Source organism: Ochotona curzoniae, unplaced genomic scaffold (assembly GCF_017591425.1).
Source record: "Ochotona curzoniae isolate NIBS_2020 unplaced genomic scaffold, NIBS_Ocur_1.0 scaffold_4701, whole genome shotgun sequence".
Taxonomy (NCBI): Eukaryota; Metazoa; Chordata; class Mammalia; order Lagomorpha; family Ochotonidae; genus Ochotona; species Ochotona curzoniae.
The window spans coordinates 56,406,080-56,425,259 of NW_024467122.1; the positions used below are offsets into that span (position 1 = coordinate 56,406,080).

The 19,180-nt window shown below is 42.1% G+C and overlaps 1 protein-coding gene across 3 annotated transcripts in view; it reads right to left on the bottom strand.

Annotated features, from left to right (window-relative positions):
• Positions 1 to 19,180, bottom strand: part of ATP8B4 (ATPase phospholipid transporting 8B4 (putative)) — a 249,725-nt gene that overhangs the window by 15,794 nt on the left and 214,751 nt on the right. For all 3 annotated transcript variants that reach the window (XM_040969053.1, XM_040969054.1, XM_040969052.1), the window contains exon 24: positions 2,795 to 2,878. In XM_040969053.1, the coding sequence (XP_040824987.1) occupies positions 2,795 to 2,878 (84 nt within the window). The remainder of the gene's footprint in view (positions 1 to 2,794; positions 2,879 to 19,180) is intronic.

The window sequence follows — 19,180 nt, forward strand, 5'->3', positions numbered from 1 at the left end:
TTGGATCTCCAAGAGAGGTTCATGAATTGTCATGTAGCTCAAATCATGACTTCTTTGAACTCAGTTGTTTGGCTTCAGAGCCAAGGTTCTTTCCTATATTTTCAGGCAGACTGCTGAGGCCACTGATTGCTCAGAAGCTCTCAAGCTCCCAAAATTCAAAAGTAGACAATGGGCCCAAGTTCATGCACAAGGTGGTGAGCGGTAAGGCCCAGGAGATGGCAGCAGAGAGCTGTGGAGGCAGGTAAATTAGAGCTACTGAGCTTGGGGAGAGGTGAGCAGGAGGCAGAAGGAAGCAGCAAATAGAAGAAATTTCCTGTTGGTTACGGGGTGGTCAGAGAGCTGAGCATAAAGGCTTGGAGTGTAAGCATTCTGCCTAAGGAGGACACAATAGCAGTTAATGGGTGCTATGATTTGCCCATGGATTGAGTGTGTCATCCAAGGGTTCATGGTAATAGAAGCTTTTAGGACCAACTGCAAATTGGTCAAGAGGACACCAGCGTTGGCAGGGATGAATGCTATTGTCATAGGAATGTATTAGTTCCCTCAAGATGGTTTATTGGACCTGACCTTTCCCCAGTCTCTTCATGTCTTCCCATGTGCTCTCCTCTACCATAAGCTCTCTCATGAATTCCCACCATGATGCCATTTGCCATGTGGGTAAGCTATGCCCGTCACCAGAACTGAGCAAATGCCGACAACATGCTATTGTAATTTCAAAACTGCACCAAATAAACTCCTTTTCTTTGTACGTTGCGCAGTATCAAGCATTTAATTATAGCAACACAAAATGAACAATATCAATGGTTCAGTACCAAAAAAGATTACTCAATAAGAAGACAGCAAGTTTTAGCACAAGCCAGTTTCTGGGAGGATCTAAACCCATGCTCTCAAGCTCAGGGTACCCATGAAGTACCAAGGGAACAGCTCAGTTATTCAAGTTTATGATTTAATAGATGTAAAGGCCTGGAAGTTCTGAATTGCCAGCCAACACCAAAGCAATGCTGATAACCACATTGTGAGTACCAAAAGCAAGTGCAAGAACCAAAAAAAGACAGCAAGAAGTGGGGGCATCAGAGCATCAGAGGACTATCCACGCAAGGTGGCCAAAGTTGGAACAACCCAACTCAGGTTTCTTTTTGTTTAAGGCATGGCCTAGGTCTTGAATAGGAAACCATGAAGCTCATGGATATTTTCTGTTTAAGAACACCTTTTCTGAGATGCTGTTTTACTTCATCCCCCAGTCCAGTGACTGGTGGGATTATGTGCATGACTTTGAAACCACATCATCCTGGCTTCAAACCCTTGTAGCAGGTTTCATAGGCATGCAGTCTGAGATCTGTGACGCAAGCCATCTAGGCCCTAGTCTTCTCATCTCCAGAAATGCAAACAGAAATGCATCCCTTTAAGAACCACTGCCATGATTAAATGAGTATGTATTCAGTAGGTGTCCTTGCCACATCACAAGTAATAAATCAGACGCTTCTATAAATAATAATGATAATAATAGCAATAATGTAGCAATCTCAAAGTGGCCTGCTTCTAGTCTTGGTTCTGTCATCTATTGGCTGCATGGCTTTGGGGCAATGAAGTCCCAAAGTTTGGCTTCCTCTTTTAAAATGAGATCTGTAGATGGTCCCAGAGGCCCTTCCAGCATCACATTCCACAAGCCTGTGATCAGTGTAAGGGCCAGAGTTGACAAGTGGGAAAGGAGAGGAGCAGACATTCAACTCAATGGCAATAAGGAGCCTTATTATATTTTTTGAATTGCGCAATAACTTCCCAGAAACTGCTTTATTTTATTCCACATTCTGGGCAGCTACAAAGCACCACGAAAAGAAACACTTGTAAACATGGGCACTTGGAAATTAATGTGCTTAATCCTTTATCTCTAAGGTCTTCCGAAGTTCATTACTTCTTGTAGAATCCCACAAAATATGGCTTTCACAAACTGCCCTTTTTAAATATGAGAAGTGAGATTTTCAACTGACAGCAAGCCAGCAGAATGGGAGAGTGAAGTGAGCTCATAAAGTGAAGATTTGTTTTGCAATCGACAGCTTTGAGCCAGAAAATGAGGCCTAGCAAATGGATCTAACAACAGCCTAAAGAAAATCTGCTCGCCTTAAAAGTACTTTACAGGAGTATTTCAAATAATACACTCTCATTGTGCCATGGAAACTCTCCTGGGCGCACTTTGCCCTCCTTTAGGAAGTGCCTTCCAAGGTTCGGGGCATGCCAAGGATCCACCATGTTTTATAATTGATTCTCTCCGTTTTCTACTCACAAGCATGTTGAAAGAAGGCTGTGCTCATTTTCTCCATCTCCCAATTGGCAGGTTGTTCCACTGTCCTGCCATTCCTATCCTCAGGTCATGCTGGCTAAGGAACCTGAACTGACATCCTCGGTGCCCCAGTCTAGCTTCATGATTGTCCCTGTCCCTGCCTGACTCTCCACAAATGATCACAGGTGGATGAAGCATTCCCCAGGCTGTGAGTACTCAAACACTTCCTCGGAAGCTCCATGAACAACTGTGTATATAGTGTCAGATATTTACAAAGTGTTGTGCTGAAACAAAATTAAAGTGACTACTTTTCCAGGTCTTCTCAGATCCTTTAGAATAATACTGAGATTTCAGAAAGCAGAGGCTAGCAGTGGCGGATCTGTGATCCATGCAATATCTATTAAAACAGCTGCTGTCCTAGGGCTCTTTCCTTGGATCATGTCTTTTTAGAAGCAAAGAAACAACTAAAAAGCATCAGAGAAAAACTAAGTTACAAAATTAAAGAAATACACCTACCTGGTCAAATATTCCCATGGCTAAAACAGGAAGAGATGTGTAGACAATGTTAAAAAGGGTGATGAACCACTGGTCATAGACAGTCTGGGAAAGAAAATGCGTATCAGTGAGAAACACCATCTACAATGATAAGAAAATTTACTTTGAGAGTCTTGGTTAAATAATCCAAAGTGAACGGGACTTAGCTTTGGAAGTCAGATATAAGTTCCTTAGGCTACATCTCCTGATTCTGTTGCCTTTGTGGGATACTAGATCCATTTAAGCCCCAATTGCCTGAGCCCAAAAGTAATGCCATATACCCCCTTCCAGTAAAAAGGCAATGAGACTTGTAGAAGGAGAATTGAGTATCTGTAAGACAGTTGATTGGATTGGATCTCTAAGTTCCTCTGGGCACAATCTATGAGTTCTGAATCTACTTCAGCTCTCCAATTTTTTCTACTCACCTATTTTTCCATCATGGGAATTCCCACTTCTATCAATACAGACAATGGACCTGCATATACTAGTAAAAATTTCAAAACATTCTGTCTGGAGTAGTCCACCTAACATGTTAGAATTATCCCCTATAACTCTCAAGGACATGCTATTATTGAACGTGCACATTGCATCCTAAAAGTCAGTTGTTAAAAGTAAAGAAAGGGGAAATGTCCCTCAGAGATATTCTATTACTTTTAATGCTTGACCTTTTGAATTTGCCTCAAGAAGATATTAATACTCCTGCTGACAAACCTTTTTCTACATCTACATCCTCTAATAAGGCCTTATAAATCCCTGTCTGGGTAAAAACACCTGGATAATTGGTATTCCGGAATACTAATAACCTGTGGTAAAGGTCATGCTCTTGTCTCCTTATAATTCCTGCTGGATCCTCTGTAAAACAATAGGCTGCCCTATGATTCATCCACCCTTGGAACTGTAGCAGCTCCCTCGAATACTACCCTGCCCCTGGAGAAAATGGAATCCTCAATGGAACTTCCTCAAAGAGTGGAAGAACTTGGACACTCTTGATCCACAACAGACTGAATATTTTCCCGAGATCCTTAGGGTTTACAACAACTGATGTCTACAAAGAGAAGTCTTGAAGCTCCAGGCAGTACTTCAGACACCTAGTGACTTTTATCTTCTATTAGGGACCCCTATATCTACCTTCCCCTCTTCCTCCCTCCCGCTGGAGAATACCCAGCTGCTGCTGCTCCTCTACACCCCTTTTCAGCATGAAGCAGCCAAAGTGGTCGCAGTCCACAGCAGCTAGGGTCCATTCTTCCAGGCGAAGGAATGTGAGGAGTCAGATGGGATAATAGGCAGTTAGGGTTTCTGGTCCCTGGTGAAGTTATCTTTGCATAATATAAAATCTTGCTTCTTCCCATTTCTCACCCTTCTAAGAGCACATTCCCCCCTAACTTCATCCCTCATTCCTAGTTTACAAAGTGGAGAAGGGGGGATCTATAGGACAATTGATTGGATATATCTGTAAGACATGAACTGATAGGATCTGTAGTGCAAAATAGAGAAATGCTTCCAGGCAAAGGGTATGGGAATAATTGATGGAATCTATAGACAGGCCTATGGGAACTCCGATAATCTCCAGTCAACTCCTTGTTGATATGTAAATTCCTCAAACTCTCCTCCCTTATCCTATGTAACCCTCAGACTAAAAAGCCTGATGCTGTAATAAATTTTGGCTATTGACCATCAGTCAGTAGTCCACGTGTGTGATTATTGACTCAGTGCACCAAGTCTATCACTACCAGACAGCAAACAAGACAGAGGTTAATCTATGAAGCACACTGAATATAATGCTAGACACATGTGTGACCCTGAGCCCTTATCATGGATGATAATTTCTTTTTTAAAATATTTATTTGGGCCTGGCGCGGTGGCACAGTGGTTAAGGTCCTTGCCTTGCACGCCCAGGATCCCATATGGGTACCGGTTCTAATCCCGGCAGCCCTGCTTCCCTTCCAGCTCCCTGCCTGTGGTCTGGGAAAGGCAGTTGAGGACGGCCCAAAGCTTTGGGAACCTGCACCCGCGTGGGAGACCCAGAAGAGGCTCCTGGCTTCGGATCAGCATAGCATCGGCCGTTGCGCTCACTTGGGGAGTGAATCATCGGGTGGAAGATCTTCCTCTCTGTCTCTCCTCTCTGTATATCCGCCTTTCCAATAAAAAAATAACAAAAATAAATCTTTAAAAAAATATTTTATTACAAAAGCAGATCAGATTTACAGAGAGAAGGAGAGACTTAAAGGAAGATCTTCCACCCACTGGTTTACTCCCCAAGTGGTCACAATGGTCAGAGCTGAGCCCATCCAAAGCCAAGAGCCAAGAGCTTCTTCCAGGTCTCCTATGCAGGTGCAGGGTACAGGGTCTCAAGGCTTTGGGCCATCTTCCACTGCTTTCCCAGGCCACAAGCAGGGAGCTAATGGAAGTGGAGCAGCCAGATTATGAACATACACTAATATGGGATCCAGGCACTTGCATGGTAAGAATCTAGCCATTGAGGCAATGCACCAGGTCTCTGAGTGATGATTTCATTGTCCACATCTGAAATCATTCCCAATAAAAAGCTCTCTGAACACAGAGAGCTTAGCATGAGCCCACCTATCTGATCTAAATAATGAACAAAGGATCCACTAAAATCTTAGGGAACAAATATTGAAATCTCTACCATGTGTTCACAGAGCTTTTTATTGGGAATTGTTTCAAATAAGGTAGAAATGAAGTTAGAAACTCACTATACAAGGTACAAATAGAACAAATCTCCCCTCATACCTACACAACAAAAATTACACAGGACACCCTTGTATGATCCCCATTATAAATAAAATACATGGCACATGCATAGAGGGTGAGAAATATAAGTTGGTAACTCACAAAGATTATAAGAGGCCAAGGCAAAAATGAAAATCCAGGCCTCAAGTGCCGGGCATTTGGCCTAGCAGTAAAGCTACGAGTTGGGTTGCCTATGTCTCATATTGTGTCAGCTCCAACTCCTAATTCCAGCTTGCCACTAATAGGGACCCTAGAAAGTCAAAACTATGGTTTCAGTAGTCAGGTCTCTGCCATTCATGTGGGAGACCCAGACTTAATTCCCAGTTCCTGGCTTTTCCCCCCGCTTGGTCATTGCCAACATTTGGAGGTAGGTGTACTCTATGTGTTATGTGTAAGCGTGTGCCTCTCAATTTAGTTAACTAATTCAAAACCCTAGGTCTTATTATCCATTCCACCCTTCTGATAGTTATTCACTCACTCATTCATTCATTCAATGTGAGACCACTCAAAAAGTCTGTGGAAAGTAGAGTCAAAAATAATTTTACTTAGTGTGCAGTATTGTGGCACAGAGTTAGGCCACCACTTACAATGTTGGCATTCCATACTGGAGGAAAGTTTAAGTCCTGGCAGCTTCTTGATAATGCCTGGGAGGAGGAGAATCCCTTATAGTTAACCATGCCTTACTCCATTTGTGAGATAACAGGACACTGGCAGATTTTAAGCAAACAGGTATATTAAATTTTTTATGTGTATTTGAGAGAGAAATTAACAGAGTGATCTCTCAGAAGTTGGTTTACTCTCTCAATGCTAACAATGACTGGGCTCTCTCTGGGCAAGAACTGGGTGACAGAAGCACAATCCAGGTCTCTGACATGGCTGACAGGCCCATAGTCACTTGGGCCATCACTTGCTTTTCCCAGGATTTGCATTGGCCAGAAATTAGAATCAGGAGCTGAAGGTAGGATTAGAACCCAGACACTCTGATGCAGGTATGGCATGCAAAGATCTTCACTGCTTAGACCAACTGCCTGTTCCTGATAGCCACTTGAAAAAGATAACTCAAGGCCAGGCAGAGAACAGATTGAAGAGGAGCAATGCTAAAAGTAAGAAACAAATTAAAAGGGTTGGCACCTTTGCATAGCAGGCTAAGCTTCTGTTTGAGCGCTGGATCCTACTGATTCAAATCCTACCTGCTTCACTTCTGATCCAGTTCCCTGCTCATGTCCCATGAAAACAACAGAAGATGGCCCTAATCGTTGGGCTCTTGTACCCACATGGGAAACTAGGAAGAAGCTATAGGCTTCTAGCTTCAGACCAGCCCAGCTCTGGTTACTGCAGCCATTTGGGGAGTGAACTGATGGACAGAAGTTCTCTGTCTCTCCTTCCCTCCTTGTAACTCTGAATTTCAAACAAAAATAAATAAAGCTGAAAAAATAAAGAAATTAGGAAGCTGTGGTAACTTTGCCGGTGAATGATGAAGGTAGCTCAATCACCTAACCAGTAGGGAGACAACTCAGATTTTGAACTTATTCAAAAGCATAATTCCTTCTTAGAAAAATTTTGAAAACACTAAGGAACCTAAATGCAACTGTTTCAGAGAAACTAAAGGTAGGTTCTACAGAGTTATAGAAATATGACAATCTTTGAAAATAATGTCCTGTGGTTGCAGATTGTATTGAAAAGAAAATATTGTGGTGTCCCTATGGCTAAATGTGGATTTGGGCTACTCTTGATCTTAATGTTTATTCTCAAGATGGGTATATATTTGTTCAAGAAAAGGTGAAATGAGGGACAGGCTTCAAAGACAAAATGCTAACCTAAACTCTTCAGTTGGAACTGCAGATGGATTTATTCAATACTGAATAAACCAAACAATTGTGAAAAAAAAATTCTGATGATTGCATTCTGAGCAATCATCAACAAGCTAGCTGTGGTTACTAGGGAACATGCAAATTCCAGCTCTCGATCATCTTTGCAGAGGTGGGGGGCGGGGGCAGTGGTTAGGCAAATCTTATGGAAAAGAAAAGTAAGAACAAATGGGGAGATGAGGAGAAGGGTGGATGGATGAGGGGAGGAATTTGGTTTATTCCTCAGGCTTAGGACCTGAAATCTATGTAGGAAAGACCTGCTCAATGTCAGCTTTTTTTTTTTTTTAGTTTACATTTTTTCATGTTAATGTAATATGAATTCAAAGAAAAACAAATTCAGTGTGATTCACAGATAATTCTATGAACATATTGATATTCCCTCTACCCCTGTGTTTCTTACTTTCTGAGATAACATTCTCCTTGAGGGCAGACCAAAACTAGGCAGGGAGGTTAAATTTTTTTTTTAAGGTTTACTTATTTATTTGAAAGAATTGCAAAAACACAATGTGAGAGAGTGAATTCCCATCTGCTGGTTCTCTCCCAGATGACCACAACTGTTGGGACCAGACCAGGCTGAAACCAGGAACCTAGAATTCCATACAGCTCCCCATGTGAGTGCCAGGGACCCAAGCAGTTCAGCCACCTTTTGCTGATTTCCCAGGCACATTCACAGGGTGCTGGATCAGACCTGGAACATTTGGGACAGGAACCACACTCACATGGGATACTTGTGTCATGGCAGCTTAATCCACTACAGCCCCAACAGAAGCTCACTTCTGATCAAGAGCCAACATGGAACCTGGATGAAGGAGCAGCATTAAGGACTATATCACAAAGGCTTGTGTGTGGCTTATACTCAGTTTTACATTGTACATGCAAATTCCCTCTTCCCTGAAGTCCATCAGTCTCAACAGCTGATTTGAATTTGACTATAAGAATTTGAAAGTGGGCTAAGGCCTGGCGAGGGGGAAAGAGAGAGGGAGGGAGTGAGAGAAAGGAATGAAATCAGAAAGTGGTTATAAAGAGTCTAGGCAGGCTTACCCCTAAGGAATGGAACTCTAGAGAGTGTTTGACAGAGTTGTCTTTATTGTGTTGGATCATGGTACATGTTTATCTTATATTAATTCCTGGAGCTGACATTGATCTAGTTATTTTGTAGATAGTTTTACAAGTAAAAAGTAAATATGTGACCTTAATTTTATAGTTCTAGCCTGGAGACTAGGAAGATTTTAGAAATCCTGAAGCTGAAGGACAGCACTGTGGTACATCAGGCTAAGCATCTGGCATCCCATATGAGAGTGCAGGTTCAATGCCTGCTACACTTGCCAATCCAGTTTCCGGCTAATCTACCTGAAAAAAACAGAAGATGGCTGCAATATTAGGGTCCCTGTCACCCATGTTACAACCCTAATGGAGTTCTTGGCCCCTGGCTTTAGCCTGGCTCAGTTCTGGCTGTTGTGGTCGCTTGGGAAGTACACCAGTAGATGGGAGATCTCATTCCATCCTTTCTTTCCCCTTTTTCCATGTCTTCCCAAATAAAAAAATAATTCTTAATGAGTTAAAAACTGGATGTTAGCATATTAAAGAAACTGGGGGGGGGGATGTTAAGTATTGATAGGAAGGATTGTGAAATCGCAAAGATTAAGAACTACTGGCTGGAGCCTGGCACAATGGCATAGTGGCTAAAGTCCTCGCCTTGAACACACCAGGATCCCATATGGGCACCAGTTCTAATCCTGGCAGCTCCACTTCCCATCCAGTTCCCTGCTTGTGGCTTGGGAAAGCAGTTGAGGATGGCCCAAAGCCTTGAAACCCTACACCCGCGTGGGAGACCTGGAGGAAGATCCTGGCTCCTGGCTTCAGAATGGCACAGCACCGGTCACTGCAGTCACTTGGGGAGTGAATCATCGGACAGAAAATCTTCCTCTCTGTCTCTCCTCCTCTCTGTATATCTGACTGTCCAATAAAAATAGATAAGTCTTTAAATAAGAAAAAAATAATTACTGGCCAAGCAAGCGTCAGAACCAAAGTCAGGCTTGTGGGTCTTGGCATGGACAACACTGATAGTGCATAAAACCACTTCCCTCAATCAGCGGTATCTTTTGGCATATTTTTTTGAAGGCTTTACCATTAGTTTACATAGTTGGGAGTATATAGCAAATTTTATGATCTGGGGGCATCATTTAAAATGATAAGATTAGCATTCATCAAGGTTAAAACCTTCCTATTTTCCTCTGAGTAAGCCCAGCTTCTTCACCATGTCCTAAAGCCCTTCTTCCAGTGCCCACCTGCTCTTAGTCAACCTCCCCTCAGGCCTCTCGCACCCACTCAGTGAGTCCCTGCTGTATTGATGATTTTTCTCAAACTCCAGGTTCACTTCTTCCTCAGCACATTGGCACTTGCTGTGCACCCTGCCTAAAATAGTTGACCTTCAAAGTTTTCATATGGGACTTTCTAAATATTTAGGTCACCCTCTCAATGAGGCCTTTTACATTGCCCAATTCTTGTTTGATGGTTCTAAAAGTACTCTACTGTTTATTTTTTATTATTATTTTCCTCATTACACTACAATATCATCTCCATGAAAACAGGGATATCCCCAGTTCTGATTCCAATATCTAACTCTAGTGATTTTACAACTTTTTGTAAACATTGCATATAAACTTTGCATCAGACACCCTCTCCCCATGGGTTTGCCATAGGCTCTTCAAACTTAATATAACCACATTTCAGTTTATCCATATTTAGCAACACTGTCCACATCCCATCCCCAACCCCTCAAACCAGGTTACTTCCTGCATTCCCTATACCACCCAAATTCACTCCAGAATCCTAGTCAGAAGTCTGACATTTCTCCTTCTGTCCAACAACACACATCAAATCACTCCCCTAGTCTCGCTGATTTAACCATTCCTGAACATTTGTGTTCCTGCCCAAGCCATTCTCAGCTTTCTCCTGGGATTCCCAGCCTTGCTTCTCACCCATCTCCTGCTCCACTATGATGACTGATTCTGAACAGCCAGCTCAGGACCACAGCAGGTGCAAATCTTCCAGGAGCCAATTCTGAGCCTTGCCCACTGCCAGCATCCAAAGTGAACTGTATCATTCACCTTACAGACCACCTTTCCCAGTTGTAGATATCAGTCTAGCATAGTTTGGATCTGAGGAGTTTTCAGCAAAATCAAGTCTTAGCAGTATTTTCACAACAGCCTGTCTTCCAGTGTTGGATTCCAGATTACTCCTTGTTACTCCCATGATATCCCACACTTCACTGCTTCATAAGCATCCCACTGGTTTCCAGCCCCAGCCACCTAGATGATGAACTCCTTGAAAGAAAAAGCTATTACTCACTCGTCTTGGGCTCTAGGGTCTATTGCAGAGCCTGACATTGGGTAAGGATTCAATAAAATGAAACAGATGTCTTAAGGGTAACAATTTTGGAGTCAGCAGATAGAACCATATGGCCTTCAGCAAGCCATCCAGCCTCTCTGAGTCTTGGTTCCCGTATAATCCCTATTTTGAAGCGAAGAAAACCAACAGAACTCACGGCCATACCAGCACAGTGTCCAACAGACAGTGCTTAGTAAGCATTCGTATCACAAAAGGAAAAAAGGCAGGAGGAGGAAGCAGCAAAACCCGTGTGTCAAAAGTTGTGCTTACTGACCAGATTGAAAGGTACATTTGCCCATTCATTGTTTTTTATGAAAATGGAAGCCTTTATGGAGAGAGTTAACCCTCGACATGTATTTTCATCCCAAGTTATATCCATTTAATTGATAGGATATCATATAAAAAACCTTAAAAAATTAGTATCTTGGTAGAATTATGCATTTTCTTTAGGAATGCTCAATTATAGCTGTCACTATCTACTGCAAGTTAGCAAAGGATGCTGCTGTTGGATGAGGGCTTTGTCTTGGGCTGTACTCCAATGGGATAACATAAGTCCCTCACCTCAGAAAATGTCATTTCCAGTGATGGACATTTGTTGAGCACCGTTTAAGCTTCAGGGACTTTTATAGAAACTAAAGGCATGGCAGCATCTTTTCCAAGATAGCTTTCTCCTTTTTCCCTTTGCAAGAAATTAAACTACTCTGTTCTAGAAAATTTCACACTTCCTATTGTCCTTAGCTCTAGCCAAAAACAAAACAAAAACAACCTTAAACCCTCACCCTCACTGCTAGCAACCAGGACTAGCAGCAAAGGGCCAGAAACTAGACCAGACCTCACATGGACCTTGTTTGTCCCCTTCAATGCTAACCTGGGCCCTGTGTCCACTCCATGGCTCCACCATGATACACAGGTTGATGCCAGATGCCTGAGGAGGTGGGTGGTGGTTCTTTTAGGACCCCTGGGGTAGAATTACTACTCTGTCTGAAACAAGGCCTACCAAATGGTACTGACACAGATTTTTTGAGGGGGATGCCTCAAACTGTTTGCATAAACAGGGCTCCACACACAAGAAAAATACATGCCCATATCCATAATCACAGCTTCACCACTCCTCGGTCCAAACTTTCTATTCTGCACCTCCAAGATTCTGAACAGTGGAAAAAAGCTACATTCCAATGAGATGCTACCAGGCTGCTTGGAACCCTACAAGTGTCTCTTCAGTGATCAAGGGAAAAGGAGCAGGAGGAGAGTGCTGTACTTTCCCAGCCTCACTGTTTTCCTATTTAAGGAAAGCTCCTCCTGGCTCCTGACTTCATGCAATAATTCATTGGCCTTATCAACTGTTTTAAATGGAGGAGAAATACTCCCAGCTACAAATTACAATTTATAAACAGCTCAGGGAACACAAATCTATGATTTGTGTAATACCACATAAAATAAACCGTAATAAAGCTCTTAAACAGTCACGAAGGGCCCCCTGCTCTGAGCCCATTGGCCTTGCTCCTTATCCAAATGACAGGATGAACTACCTCTTTGGAGATCTCCACCCCCTCTTTTTGCATGTTGCAGAGGAAAACCATATAACAACTTTTTTTTTTTGGCCTTAAAAAACATTTGTTATTTAAAGAAAACACATCGTGGGATAAATATGAAGGGCTCAGCCCCAGCACATCTGTTACTGATTTGTGTAATTAGCAAAAACCCATGAGCAGCATCCAGGAAGGACAGCCTGAGCACTTGCCCCACCCTGGATTTTCTACCAAGCACATCTGAAAGGCAAAGGGGCTGAGGCGCTGGCATGCCAGGTGGAAGCAGGTTCCTAGGTAGCCAAATCCAGAACGTCATCCAAGCCTTGATATGAGCTGCACTCTTTCCCATCACTTTGCAGTTTTTTCTGACTTTTCTTAGTGTTTGACAGAACTAAAATTTTTCCAGCCAGGATGAGATAATTGTTTCCATATCTCAACAGAATTTAAAGAAAAAAAAATACAGAGCTCAGAATATCACTGACAATGATAAATTGTCATCAGATACTATCATTTCCCGAGTACAGACCTAAACAGTTTCATAGATTCAAATGTGAATTTCCTAAATAGGGCCCAACCATTTTTTTTTTAATCTGTCTCTGGTAGGGGGCAGCTCATTTTTATTAAAAAAAAATCCAAAGAGTGTGCTTTGATAATGTCACAGGTATAAAAAGTGAACACAAACCCACAACGGAGTCAGAGAAAATCATGTAGGCTCTGACTCGAGTACAGGATAAGGCACATCCTTGAAAAGGAGACTTAGCTGACCTCTGTTCTAACCTCCTGCTCCAGGAACCTGACAAAAAAAATTGGTTCAGGATAGATTGTATTCAGTTTGTCTCTCAGTGGCAGCTTGGTTGGAGTGTTTACTGGGTCTGAAGCTTCTAGTTGGTTCTAGAAAGCCATTTGCCTTGGGGCAGGCCTGGCTTCTGTGGGAGGCACCTTCCAAGACATTAGCTCTCTCAGAAAGAGAATTCATTTCTTCTGCAGAGTCCTAGTGGAAAAAGTATTTCTCCTTTAGAGTCCAAATAAAGCAAACATTTGCTGATTAGAAGCTGAGGGAATAATTTTTTTTTAAAAAAAGATGAAAAGTCATTGGCCTTTCCAAATTCATGACAAATCAAGTGGCTAATTATTCAGCAAGAAGATAAATCACAGTCAGGGGAGTCAGAGACTTGATCTCAGTCCTGGTCTTGTCCATCATGATTTTCTACTCTTAGGAACTCAACTCTTCCTCCATACAAAAAAATATTAAAACTAAAATAAGAAGGACTACTCAATCGACAACTCTGAGATTGCCTTGCCAGAGTAAAGATTTGAGGCTTTTGAACAAAGCAAACTTTTTGTTTTTGGTCACAGCTATTTCATTCTGGTCTCCACTAAAGTCCATGCAACCACCCAAACAGGACAGCAGGTGCCTCTCAGGAAGATGGTGTCCTTAAGGGCCCCAACCACAACATAGGCAAGGCCCATCCTTCACTGGAAAAAAGCCACTCACCAAGCACAACCTAGTCTATATCATGTCATCACTCCTGTGAGTTGTCCTAAGTGTCACAATCCCACAGCCAGCCAATACGCACCGTCCCAGCATGCCCTGCAGCTGCATGTGCCATGGCTGGATATGTCTGTACATCTCCAAAACCCATTTACAAAGGCTAAGCACTATCTGGAATCTGCTGCAACTATCAGCAGATAAATTCCAATCTAGATAAAATTCACCAGGATCCAGCAGACAGTATGAGGAGGTAATAATGAAGTTAACAGATTAAGTAACTAAGACAGTATTTGGAGAAGAAAAAAAAAAACACAATACATTTACATTTAGTCAGATGTTTTCAGCTACAGAATGAAAGACTTCAAAGTGACCTGCTGAGGACACAAGGGAGACTATTTAGATGTTTAGGAGTCATCCTGGGATCCACTGGGGCTGACCCAAAGACATGACAAACTCCATAACAAACTCATTTCACAAAAACGCATGTGGAGTCAGAAGACTAGGAGTTACTCAACTTCAGTTTCACATTGATTGAGAATAAAATTCCCAGACAGCAAGACCCCCACCAGCAAGAACAGCGTCCCTTGCATTCTCAGGGTGTCCCCAGAGGCCATCAGAGCACGGGGCCCCAAATTGGTGCTCAACCAATTGCTGTTAAATGAATGAGTACTCAACAGCTGGGGCACAGAATAGGAAAGCCTCATCCCTGGTGGAATTGAATGGAAGAAGTGATGGAAGAAAAGGTTCCCCCAGAAGTGGCCTCTGAAAAGATACCCCAACATCTCTGCATGTGCCAGGCCCTGGAATCTGTGTTACTATCGGGTACATGGGCCATTTGGAGCAATCAAGAAGGATGGCAGGAGGTGACAAGCCCTCTGACAGCCAACTTTCTTTAAAAGATTGGAAGTGAAAAGCTCATGCATTTCAGAAGCAAAGAAAATCTCATCACCCAATGGCACGACTTTGGAGGCCACAGCCAATTAAATGATTCTAATGACGGGAATGGTAATTGTAAAATGTCCTCCCTCCCAGTTAAAAAATGCTCATTGTCTGTAGACTGATTTTCTCAAAAATATTTTTTTCACTTGCCTCATTTACAAAGCATTGTCCTTAGAAAAACAGGCCTAAGAAAAAAGCCAAAACAATACTGGAGTTGAACCTGTTACTCATCAGCCTATTCCAATGAAAAACAAGGACTAGACAAGAGACAGTGCACCCTGCCAATCCCAACTCCACATCCAACCCACCCTCACAGCCAGGTCCCAGGGCCAGTAATCCCCCTGGCCATTCATGTCTGGGCTGGAACTAGACGCCCGAGTGTTTCATTACTTACAGGGGTCCAACTTCTGCTCTAGGACAGGTCTCTTGCAGTACACAATGTGACAAAGCAAGATCAACCTTCACTGGCATGCAGTTCTTTATAAAGTTAGTTCTGAATGAGGTGGTGTTAAGCATAATTTTAGAAAGTAAGAGATTTCAGCTAACTGAGGTAGCTGGAAAGTATCTGAGAGAAGGAGTTCCTTTGTTGTGCTCCATAGCCTCACACCTTCATGTCAACCAGACCCTGAATTCCTGTAGGTAACTCAGTTTTTTAGCTCTTCCCATCCCAATTAGAAACTGTAGAGTCACTTGCTGACTGAAGGATGACCCCTGAGATCATCTCAGACCTTCACATATTTCCCTTTTCCACATACTCTCAATTACTTCAATTATAGCATTTCTATTAATTTGTTAATACATTTCATTATTTTCCAGTGCAAAAACCCAGCTCCAGGAACCAGTATGGTGGTATGGTGGCTAAAGCTATCATCTGCAACACTAACATCCCATATAGGCAGCGATTCCTATCCCGGCTACTCCACTTCCAATCCAGCTTCTGCTAGTGGCCTGGGAAAAGCAGTTGGATATGGTCCAAGTGACTGGGCCCTTGCCACCCACATGCGAGGCCTGGATACAGTTCTTTTCATGTGGCTTCAGCCTGACCTAGTCCTTGCCATGTGTCCATCCGGGGAGTAAACCAGTGGATACAAGGTCTTTGTCTCTCCCTCTGATGCGCCCCCTCCCCCACCAAAATTTTCTGTGTAACTGTGAATTTCAAATAAGTCTTAAGGAAAAAAAATAACGTCTTCAGGCAAATAGGGACCCATCATATCCATCATTTTAGCTTTTCTTTCCAAATTAGCAAGCAATTAGATGATGTCATGCAACTAAGAGCAAGGAGGGAGGAAGGAATTAAAGATGATGTACTAAATGTTTATAGAATAATTTATAATACATTTAATTAAGGAAAATAGCATCTTAAAAGTATGTAAAGCAAGAAAGGCTCTCAAAATCTAAGTTTTTTTTTTTAAACAAAGAAAGTACAATACATGGTCTCAATTATGTAAAAGTTGAGATATAATCACATATGGAAATTTTTATAATCTGAAAAATGCTTTCAGGATAGTAGAGGAATAAGAGCTTTATCTCTAAGTATAAATTCCTGGGCCTATCATTATGGCACAGTGGCTTAAGCTCCTGCACCAACACTGGCATCCTATAGCAAAGACCCAGTTGAGTCCCTGCTACTCTGTTCCCAAACCAGCTTCCTGTTAGTGAGCCTGAGAAGACAGCAGACAATGGCCCACATGCTGCCATCCACGTAAGAAGACATTAGATGGGACCTGGGATGGGTGGGAGGCTGGGTGGGGCTTCTATGTTTCTCCCCTGACACCAGATACAGAAGGAAAAGGTGATGATATTAGTGGAAACAATTGTGTTATACCCATTTTCCTGTAGCCCTTGACCCTTTGCACCCAATCAACTAAGTGAGATTATTAAAATAAACAAACTGCAATTATGGATATTGTATTGAGAAAAAAAAAAGAAGACATTAAATGGAGTTTCTGGCTCCTGACTTTAGCCTGGCCTCGCCCTATCTGTTGTGAGAATTTAGGGAGTAATTCAGTCAATGAAAGATACCTCTCCATATGTTTGTCTGTCTCCCTCTTTATTTCTCTGTCACTTTGCATTTCAATTAAATAAGTATGCCTTTAAAATGTAAATTCTTTGTTATATGAAACAGTTATTTTGTTCCTTAGACAAGAGTTGGTTAAGAAAATGGAAACTTTTGAAAGAGATATAAACAGACTGTTCCTATGGGGACAGTATTCTTAGCATCTTTCTATTCTTCACTCATCTTACTGCTTTCAAAACGTTACAACAGGGATAAATAACAAGGCAATGTCAAATTTTTAAACTGTTGCTGTGGAGACAGCTATTCTAGCACTTCCAAAGTAGATTCTATATGACAGCTACGGTATGGAATATTATGTGTGTAGTTTGGAAAGAAACAGTTCCACGCCAGACAACTGTGGGAAATAACATCAAGTCCCACTGACTGTACAACACAATCATTTTTTTAAAAAAGATTTCTTTTGAAGGCAGAGAGACAGAGAAAGAGATCTCCCCAGATGCCCTTGTTCTCCCACTTAGGTGGTAGATACCCAAGTACTTATGCCACCCCTTGTTGCCTTCCAAGGTATGCACTACCAGCTGGAGTCAGAAATGGAGCCAGGATTCACACAAAGGCACCTGATATGGAATGTCCTAAGCAGTGACTAAACAACTGAAACACCACTGACAAGAAAAGATGCCATTGGAGATACCAAGTTTGGCCAAACACGGAATCTATTATTCCCACAAAGTGAAGTAGCAAACAGCTCTACCCTCATTGAAGGAATAGTGCAGAAACAAATCTTCAGGAAGAAAGAGACTATCAGCAAGTCTGCCTCTGCCAGTTCTACACTAGCAAAAGGAGAGAGAGAAGACACCTTTCCTGGACTTCTGCACAGTAAAGCAATCCTCACGGACATTCGCTATCTGAAGTCAAAACCTCCCTAGGGAAGGAGAGCTCAGGTGAGCGATGTCTTTGGGGAATTGAAAAAGCCATAAAATATGCTTTCTGGAGTAGGGTTTCTTTATATTTGGACTTTCAGCCTTTGACTAATGTGAACTGTGAATTTCAAGGGAAATTTGGGGTATAGGGAAAATATAATCTATTAGACAGTGGAACTCTAGTAAAATCTTAGTTGGAAAATGTCCAGCAAAAAGTTAACATAGGTCAAGAGGAGGAGCAGTCCAAAGGTCCACCAGTAGATGAAAAGCTAAACAAAATGCAGTGTGTACCTATGATACCGTTCGGCCTTACAAAGAAGGAAAATCCTTTCAGACATGAGACAACATGGGTGAACTCTGAAGATACTGTTAGTGAAATAACTATCAAAAAGACACGCTAGGATTCCTCTTATAGAAGATCTCCAATATGGCAAGGCACACAGAGACAGAGCAAAATAGTAGCTGTCATGGATTGGAGAGAGGGACAAATGGTGAGCTGTTCTCTTTAATGGAAAAGTTTCAGTTTTGCAGAACCACAAATTCCTGATATCTGGGCACAACAGTATAAACAAACTTCACACTACTAAACTGTACACTGAAAATAGTCAAAGTTATGTTGTATTTTATGTTTTGCCACAATTTAAAAATATTGGGATGGCCATTTTGCACAAAGGGTTAAGACACTTCTTAGGATAACCACATCCCATTCCTAGTAGAATTCCAGGATCAAGTCCTAGTTCCCCTTCCAGTCCCAGTTTCCTGCTAACATCTACCTTGGAGGCAGCAGGTGATGGCTCAAGTACCTGGGTCCATGCCAGCCACCCAGGAGACCCGAACAGGGATTAAGACCCTGGTTCTGGCCAGAACCTACCTCAGCTGATATGGACACATTTGGGAAACAAAACAATGGGTGGGAGACTCCTGTTTGTTAAGTAAATTGAAAATAAATGCATTTTTTAAAGCATCCAAGTAAATGCCAACTATTGATCTCTACCTCAAGCTCATTGAATCAGCCACGCTGTGGATGGTGCTCAACGAGAGAGCCAGGTGATTCCCTTGCATACCAACATTCAATAACACTGGTCATCCCCAACTCACCAGCAAAGGCATAAATGCAGAGGTTCAACCAGCATGGACAGAGGATCCAAAATAAAAACTGTCTGATTAAATAGAATTTCTAATGTAAAAGTCAATAAAATAGCAGTGAGACACTCAGAAAATAAACACAGAATGAAACATTTTGGAGAGCTGATCATAGTCAGATGAAGTGTTTTATATCTGGGTTCAAGCCTCAAATTCTCATGCCTTTAGAGCAATTTATTGTTCTCCCTTGCTATTCTCTTCTAGAGTGTATATATCAGGGAAAGGACTGAAAACCTAGTTACTGAACACCTGATTGCTCAGTTTTATCAGATCCCAAATGCAAGGCAAAAAACAACCTCAGTGTAGAGGTGAGAAATCA